The sequence below is a fragment of the Amblyomma mixtum genome, chromosome 4, assembly GCF_055824585.1.
Source record: "Amblyomma mixtum isolate Tamu chromosome 4, ASM5582458v1, whole genome shotgun sequence".
Lineage (NCBI taxonomy): Eukaryota > Metazoa > Arthropoda > Arachnida > Ixodida > Ixodidae > Amblyomma > Amblyomma mixtum.
In genome coordinates, this window is record NC_143015.1 from 127,299,646 (window position 1) to 127,309,087 (window position 9,442).

General features: G+C 44.4%; 1 protein-coding gene across 1 annotated transcript in view; it reads right to left on the bottom strand.

The window, feature by feature from the left end:
- The window catches only part of LOC149348177 (fatty acid synthase-like), a 55,283-nt gene extending 50,728 nt beyond the window's left edge, over positions 1-4,555 (bottom strand). The window contains exons 1-3 of the mRNA XM_089541698.1: positions 4,417-4,555; positions 3,089-3,415; positions 88-288 (exon numbers count right to left, since the gene is read on the bottom strand). Of these exons, the coding sequence (XP_089397824.1) occupies positions 88-288; positions 3,089-3,415; positions 4,417-4,555 (667 nt within the window). The remainder of the gene's footprint in view (positions 1-87; positions 289-3,088; positions 3,416-4,416) is intronic.
- Between the last annotated feature and the right edge of the window lie 4,887 nt (positions 4,556-9,442).

Below are 9,442 nucleotides of genomic sequence, written 5' to 3' on the forward strand. Positions count from 1 at the left end.
CTTGTGCACACTGACGGCGGCATATTATAGGTCGCATTAGACATGGCGCCAAGCATACCTTCTGCAAAGTCGAGCCAGCCAGCTTACCGCTTGAATCGAACGGCTTGCACTTTCCATCGGGCGATAGCATTCCAAGGCGCAGAAAGCTTAATGAGGCAGTCACGTTGAGACTGATCGTGCTTCCGCCCACGATGGCCGCGTCGCACTGTCCAGAACGGAGGGAGAGCACAGCCTCGCTCAGCGCTGTCATCGTTGACGCGCAGCCCGAGTCGACCGTGAAACTTGGTCCTGCGATTGCAGGGAATGGGGGAGAATGACATTTCCTTGCACTTGGTAATAATGTTGCGTCTTTTAGATGACGTCAGCCGATCGAGCTCAATGTGAGTGCAACTCATAAGTTTGGTTGGTTTGGTTTATGGGGTTTAACGTCCCAAAGCGACTAAGGATATGAGAGACGCCGTAGTGGAGGGCTCCGGAAATTTCGACCACGTGGGGTTCTTTAACGTGCACTGACATCGCACAGTACACGGGCCTCGAATTTCTCCTCCAAAGAAATTCAGCCGCCACGGCCGGGATCGAACCGGCGTCTTTCGGGCCAGCAGCCGAGCACCATAGCCACTGAGCCAGCGCGGCGGCCAACTCATAAGTACCCACGCCCTTGCTTCAGTAGTGGGGATGGAATGGGGGATCGAAGGGATAGATGTTCATTGGTGCCGGTTTTGAAGGCGAGACGCTGACTTCGTGCAATAGCCTCGGGGAATTTTGGGAAGGTAGGCGTGCCGACGAATTCAATGTAGTGAGGGTAAAGTCGGCGTAAAATTTTGTTGGTCTTTAGTATTCTCCTGATGACAGCGTATTCCATGAATGGCTGTGGGAATGTGGTGTGGGATTGAGAAAGAGTGGTCGTCTTGAGATTTGGAACTTTTGGAGCCTAAGTTATGTTATTCACAAAGGTACAGCAGTCATTGTTTAATCATCTCATTTACCTGGGTCAGCTAATCGAGCTTTAAAATAACTTATGCCTGCCCTGCACCAGCCACAGCCGAAGTACCTATAAGCAAACGTCCGAACTTTATCCCCCGCCCTCATTCATAAATCAAAAGGCAACGTTTCGTTTCACTCTTCTACCCTGAGAGACTATTAGTTATCTGTTCTCCACACTAGAAGTCCTGCCAATCGACACCTGCTCTGTTATGTCTGTTTTGAGTAATTCGAACTAGTCCTCTAACCGTGCTTGGGACCGCTGTTGGTACTATTGCTGCTCGAGCATTAGTGACCAAAAAAAAAATGGTGGCACAGTTTGTTGACTTTCAACATTCCTGAATGGTTTCGAGGAACTTGAAAAAGTGGGTGAGTTGGTACGGCATCATGAAAGAACGAAACTGCGTAACTAAAACGAAGAACCACGGAAAGCGCGCGCACCTGTCTTGTTTTCCTGGTTCTTTGTTTTAGTTGCGCTGTTTCATTCGTTCAGTATGGTACCGAAAACGGTGGAGTAGAATAAATAAAAACAAGTAAAATTTCTCGCAATTTTTATCATTGTCTATTAGCTAAATTTAAAATTGCGCCACTATGAAGTACTGCATAACCTTATGAAATATCTTGTCGGTGTAGTAGGTACGCATCCAAGCATGACCAGAATTTTCCGGTGACTGATTTCTACTACAATTTTACACCATTTGATTTGGCTGGCACAAACAGCATTCCTGCTAGCTAGGCTGCGTACAAAAAAAAAAAAAAACACGCGTTAATCGCGTACAGCGCTGCAACCAGATGAATTCCTGGCTATCTAACTGAGAAGATGACAGAAGCCAGCAGCCACAGAAGCCAAGGGGCACAGGGGATTTTTTTTTTTAAGTCATTTATTTTGTGCTGTTGATCAATTTAGAATATTACTGAATATGTTATCGTTTTTTTTAAAGATAACTTCCCTTGTTTGCTTAATTGCTTAGCGAGGGCCTCGATTCTGGCAGCCTTGACGCCTTGGAAGCATAAGAGGGTTCTCACGCAGCTTCCACCCTCTCCGTTCGATGACGTTCTACGTCACACTTGCGGTAACTCAGGACGTTCTACGTCCGCCGCTTATGAACGTGGGTGGCGCTGATGAACACTCTCAAGGTTAGGTTACTTGTAAACATAAATACCCCCGAAAGCAGAAGAATTGACAGCCGTCGCCGTAGCTCAGAGGTAGAGCACCGGACGCGTAATTCGGAGGTCGTGGGTTCGGATCCCACCGGCGGCAGGTGGTTGTTTTTTCTTCTGATTTTCTAATCAGTTATCTTTAAAAAAAACGATAACATATTCAGTAATATTCTAAATTGATCAACAGCACAAAATAAATGACTTAAAAAAAAAAAAATCCCCTGTGCCCCTTGGCTTCTGTGGCTGCTGGCTTCTGTCATATTTATAACGAGCCCCTCATCCCCTTCCCTTGTTTGCTTAACTGACAAGATGTGAGCTGTAACTGGCGCACTCTACGTAATGCCTGTAACAGCGTGTTGTAACAGCGTTTTTCTACATGCAGCTATTCAATAATTCAATCTGCACATGAATTTTAAAGCCTTTAGAATTTGCGCATCCCAAACGCTGAACGCGCGAAACCAAACGTTCAAAAGACTCCGTATAAATTTATTTTACTGTATGCTGAAGAAAAAATAAAATAAATTACATGAAAATCTTGTAGTACACTCAAGAAGAGCAGTGCACATATATTTTGGAAAGGTCGAAACAATGTAGAGACGTTAAGTTTAAGACAGGACAGGCAACCGGAGAAGTCTTCTGGGCCCAGTCACCCTAACCGCTGCTGTGATCTGACTACGTTTTCTCATTCGCACTTTTTCTCTACATTATCTTATTTTATGCAAAATAGCTTCTGGTTTCTGTGCCCACTCAGTTACAATCTTAGTGGATGGATATTTTGAGACAGCCTGTTATTCTCAGTGAAAAGCAAATATTATATGACGTCTAGCGAAGCCGGCAGGAGGATTATAAATTGAAAATGAGAATTACGACAATCATATTGAGACAGAAAGCATTTGAAATCGGAATAAAAAAGGACGCAATAAATTAGCACTTCAAAAAAGCGCACCGTGGAAATCAAAGGTGTAGGAAAGCCGGTTGGAGAACATCGCCCGTGCACTGCCGATGAAACCGTATCCGTCGACCTTGTCAGGATCCCTGTTGAAGGCCTCGTGTGATTCGGAGTTGGAGCATCCAATGAAGACACCCACTCTTTGACCGCGCAGCGTGTCCGGGTCGTAGCCTGCGTCGATCATAGCCTCATAGGACGTCTCCAGAAGCAGGCGCATCTGGGGGTCCATTAGATGCGCCTGCTTGGGATTCAAGCCAAAGAATTGCGCGTCCAGGAGAGACAGGTCCCGGATGGTGCCAAGCCGCTCCGGTAGGCCCAGGTAACCTGCGATTAAGGTTCATATACCTGAATGAGGCGCTTTAAATAGCGGTAAGTTATATGCGTTTCTTATTATCCTACCGTTTGTCCAAAGTCGTTATTAGAATTATTAGAATTTGGTGCAGTTGTATAAAAGAAACCTCCAGAAAACTTAAATAGTAAAATGAGGCTGGAAAAAGCCACCACAGAAAGGCACTACACCTTAGAGCTGCAGAAAGGATGAGCCGCTAGTTCTTAAAACACAGAAAAACATATGATATGAGAATTGAGAAAAGAATACGGCATTCGATGCAAACGAAACACGAAACCAAGAATAATCTCCAAAAACATGAACAAGGCGCGTGGCACGAAGAGTGGGGCTGATACACAGAGTACGCAGTATGAGACTTCGTATTTTTTGTGTCCACTCTGTGTGTTTGTTCTTTCGCGTAGCTTTCAGAAGTGTCCAGACCAGCAAATATTGAGAATATTTTTAGTACGTGGTGGCTCACTGCAGGTGCAGAAACCAGCAATGGCAGTGTGATATTGAAATATCTGAACCCCTCAACTTAAAAAAGTCACAAAAGTTTTATGCTCTTCGTACATCCAGACGTACTTCCATAGGTCTCAAAATTTCTGAACCCTGTAGTCAATTGTACAGGACGTGTGAGCGTATCCGTAAGGCCACCTAGTTAAAGAACTAGGTGGTCAAAATTTCCGGAGCCTTTCACTACGGCGTCCCTCATAGCCTGTGTCGCTTTGGGACGTTAAACGCCTATGAACAAAACATAAACGATTTCACCCTTGGGCGGGCAAGGCAGTTTGACCTCCGGACTATTCACTCAAGTAACTGAAGTAATAATCTTTCAAACTAAGCCACTGTTGTTAAACGTAGTGCGCAGAAATGACACATGCATTGACCTAATAAGCCTGATTCCCGTATAACGCTGAAGTACAATTTTAACTCGCACATAGTGGCAGTACGATTAACACTGTCTAGCTTAGGCCACTTCGTGCCTCATACATACCTCGAGGCCAACGCGTCTCATCATCTGTCACGAAGTCGACGCCCGCGTACAACTTTTGCTTGAACTCAGCCAAGCTGTCGGCTTGAGGGAATCGGGCCGAAAAGCCGGTGATCACTATATCATCTTTTGGCGCCGCCATCTGCAAAAAGAAGCAGACAGGGGATAATCCTGAACAGGGCAGCTAAAACCTCAAATTGGCTTCGGCCGCAATTTTTTTCTTACATACGGCGTTTAGTATCTTAGCGAGGAGCTTAAATGTAGAAAAAGCCTTCATATCTCTGACCATAGTCATGAGTTGCTGTTCTAAATGTGAAGAATAAATTCTAAATTGTTGGTCGCGTTCCACAGTTATTTAGCTGTCATGAACGTGGATTGATGTGTAGTAATTGCACACCAATGAATCCAGCCTCTTCGGGGAAGAAACACAAGCGCCTCACTTGCGGGCAACGTCAAGGCGGTGCTTCATCAAGATGTAAATACATCCCTAAAACTGTAGACCGATCACCTGCATAATTTGATCCCAGTTAATATTGTCCTCCATAATTGCGTGAGACACATCATGCGAGCGATTGCACGGTGCCGTCACCTGCATTAAGATTCGTGCCTGTAGGCATCTTCGAAGTCATCTTATTTGAACAGTAGCTCTGTGCAGCTTTTTTTCCTCTGCAATATGAGACTACACCTACACAAACCGGCGTTATTTTTTTCCGAGAAAGTTGCTCACGTGCTATCGCTGTAAAAATATCGGGGTGCATTCTTCGTCTCACAAGCTCTTCGCAGTGGAAAGTAAGGCAGGTGCCTGATACCACGGCTTTCACGTATACGTGATTAGCTTGAAATGAACTGAATATTTGAATGGTGCTGCACAGCAAAGGATGCAATTTGGACACTGCACGGATGAAACTATCACTGAAAGCTACTTAGCCACCAATACAAGCGAGGCCACAACTGCGAACTGCAAAAAGAACGTTTGACTCACTGCATTCCTCAATATGTTGCGTTTGACGGGCTTTAGTCACGCAGACGCATGCTACATGCGGCTTCGGCAGAGCACTGACACTCGTTGCTCGAGATAACATTAGTCAGGTGGCATCGCATCCTGAGCGAGGCTTTTTCCTTAGCTCACTAGGGGTATGTACTGCGGTGCTTTGATCAGCACAAAAAACTCCGGCGAAGGCTGACGTTCCCTATAAACAAGCCTTTATCCTCCTGTGCAGCGCCAATGGCCTTGACACGCTTGCGGAATCCGTTGCCTCAGGTCATGGCCTTCTCTCGAATGTAGTGCAGTCAGGATGAAATAAAGGCATTTTTCAAACACCTGCGATGGAAACAACAGATCACACCAACAAACAGCGGTGTCCTATTCGCGGACTCGAATGGGATGATGTGCAAATGTGATGATGTGCACCTGTAGAATCGTTAAATTGCGTTGACTGTCCGGTATAACACACGGAGCAAGACGGTGCCTCACTATAATTTTGTTTCTTCTAATTGCGTTAGCACTTATTTTGGTTATTCTCCAGAGTCAGCTATTGCGTGTTTATTAGTTTGAAAGCTTGTTCGTTTGTTGGTTTGTTAACTCTGGTGCTTTAAAGATTTAGTGCAGGTGACCATACATTTTTCGTGCCTTGCCCTTTGTGGTTATCCCCTTACGTAGGCTGTTCGAAGGAAATGTGTAAACAATCAGTGGTCATTGTCTGCGGTCTCTTAAACGAGAACGCTCAGCTATATTCACGTTCTGCAGATCTGGCCATAGGTTTGTAGATATGATGGGAATGTGGTGGACGGTGGCGCTGCTTTCACCTTCAAAAACTCATCTCTAAATGGTATTGTTACAGTCCTGCGTGTCATAGCTAGAGCTTTGAGGTGACGAAAGGAGACGCTCTCTGTGCATGCGCTATATTCCGTGCCGAAGGTCAATCGCCGCACTATCACAACACAGTCTTCATTCTCGTGCGCTGGCTATGAGTAAAGTTCCCGGGCTGTGATGGGAGAGATAATTGGCTGTGAAGGAATGCGAAGTAATGCTCCGTTTCTCGAGGGAAACATGTTTTTAAGATGCTCTACAAGTCAGTCCTACGCAGATCTCTTACTTTTTTTTGCGTTCCTCATTTATAGCACTGCTATATCCTTCCATCCTTTCCCCAGTGTACGTTATGACACCGGTGCCATGTCCGGTTGCCGTCTACACATTCTCTTCTCTAATTTTCTCTCGCTCTTGTTAGTCTTACATTTTAAAAACCCCTTAATGATTTCCCCGCTCCTGAAGCACTGAGCACTTTCTCGTGACCGGGTGAATATTGAGCTGTGTGTTGTGAAGGTGAAATTCTAGAGGCCCGTGTACTGTGCAATGTCAGTGCACGTTAAAGAACCTCAGTTCTTTAACGTGGGGTTTCGACCACCCCAGGTGGTCGAAATTTCCGGAGCCCTTCACTACGGCGTCCCTGATAGCCTGAGTCGCTTTGGGACGTTAAATCCAACTAAACTAAACTCTTCTCTTCGCCATATTATGTGTGATGTACGAGGAAGCAATGACCCATTTTTTGTTAACTTAAGGCACTGAATTTGATTTGCGGATATTCTTCGACCAGACTGAAATAGACGATTACGTAAACTGCAACACAGCGCTGCACCTCACCGCTGGTCATAGGGATAGTTAATGTTTTGATATTGTTCTGTAAAACGGACTGCGCAGCCTGCGGCAAATAAACAAAAAGCGCATGTTCTAGAAAATAAATACCCCATGCGCTCCATGAAAGCACACTTTTAATATGTCTAGGTTTAAGGAAACGGCATCCACAAGGAAAAGTACGTACTTCCTAAAAAGTTACTATGACTGCTTCACACCGCTGTCTTCCCCCCTCCTTATGTAATGTCCCAGCCAGGATCTTTAGGGGTTCAATAAATGATGATGATGATGATGATGATATTCGATACATTCTGTATAAACTGAAATACCACTTGAAGAAATGTCCCTCGATTCAGGCTATCGTGTTCTAAGAACTTCATTTGAACGAATTGTAGCACACTGAACTTTCAGTACAAGGAACATTTTGGAGAGTATTAATACACACGAATTTTCATATGCCAAGCTTTGGACACTGCCATTCTAACAGTGCGCGCGTATTGAAACTTCCCAGCCCAATACTATATTTCTGAGAAGCTGCTTGAGGCTGTATCGACTTTAGATTTCATTGTCTAGTCAGCGTTATTTTGCTTGAACAATAACGAGGCGTATTGAGCAGAGTCCTTTACTGACTTGCTACCTTAGCAGGAATTCAAGAACGAATGTCTTTTTCAAGTACATGATTGTAAATTTTGCGCCCGAGCGACACTAATGTGCATATGGAAACTGAAAGTTGTGGCATACACTAGGAGTTTCTGCCAGGAAAGATGAACAAATGCATAGAAGAACTCGCCTAGTTTGCGTGATCGAATCGGCCGACCTAAAGGTTGACAACAAATCTGTCATAAATTTTCAGCTGCAGAATACATCGGAAGAGCTTCTAGTGAGCTTAAAAAAATTTTCTTTCGAACCGTAAGCATAGAAAGGCACAAATACGGACACTGCATGAATATGCTACTTGACGCGGTCGCCAGCAGCTTCTCGTTTTCTAAATTACTATTTAAGTAGAGTATCATGTTGGTGTACTTAGGCTTCAAAAAATATCGCAAGCCGAAAAAAAAATACAACAGCGTAGTAATGCGGCTTGTGCATATATTTCTCGTCATACACCTGAATGCTCTGTAATCATATTTACCGGAGAAAAAGCTTTCCATTTAGTCCAGCGGTAATAGCTGAGTATGACGGCAAAGTTCGCTAGCTTATGCCACAGGTGTTCTAAGGCGGAAATTTTCTTTTTGGTTTTAACGATCACGTATTAGGAATTTTTAGCGCTTTGAAAAAACTTTAGAGCACTGAAGTGCATCCTCGCCATTTCGGAGCGTTTATTGGCGGCTCTGCAAAAAGAGGAATAACAAAAACAAAATAAAAGACCACATGCTCCAACAGCTGCCGGTTTCAAATAAGTGGCGTGCATATACCTGTCTCTGCTTGAAAACACACGTCTCTGGTTACAGGGTTCTATAGACAACCACTCCAATAATTCTATGAATGCACATTACCGGGGTTTTCGGTCCTTCTGGCCAAAGAACCAGAGTCCGCATTGCTACAATAGCCGGGTGCTCAAGCTTGTCGGTTTTAAATAACTGAACACCGCTTTGAAAGTTTCGATGATGATAAAGGATGAGGCCACGGTCTCACATCGTTCAGTAAAAAAGTATCGCTTGCTTTATCAGCTATGCTCATACCTACTTTAAGCACATGCCAACCACATGTAAACCATGCCACATGTAAACACATAGCAACCAGGCATGTGCTTGGTTAGCCTCCCTGTTTTTCCTTCTATCGCTCTATTCCTCAGCTGCCGATGCACAAACAAATCTAAAATGCGTCATGAACTCTTGAGCGAAAGCGTTCCCCATGGGTTCCTGCCTCGAAACGATTCGAACATGGAACCTACATGATATGAACAGGAATCTGTACCCCTAGGCAATAGCAGTCGTCCGTATGTGTACTACACATAATCCCGAGGCCTTTCAAATCATAATAGCTTCAAATTACCACCAAGGACTAACCGGAGCAAGTAATGAGAGTGACGTTGTTTTCAAAGTTGACATGTGCTGTAGTTAATGAGGGTAATTTTCGGATGGAACGGAAGTTTGTTTTTTCTGTCATTACGCAAAAACCAAACAATCCTCCAACCATAAACAACTCCCTTATCAACTCCAAAAGCAGCTTTCCAATCACAAGATTCGCAGAAACAAAATACAGGCCTTTCACACAAGCCGCTGTCAGCTGGCATTAGATTCGCAAGCTCTTTCAGTACGTGAAACTACCTAGAATTCTCAAGCTCAGATATTCCCTTCAAAATTCAACATGTTCTGCCCAACTGGCAAACGTTTGGTGCAAGCCTAATGTCTTGACTGTGGAAGGTTCTCAGTCATGACTACACAAGCGAGAAAT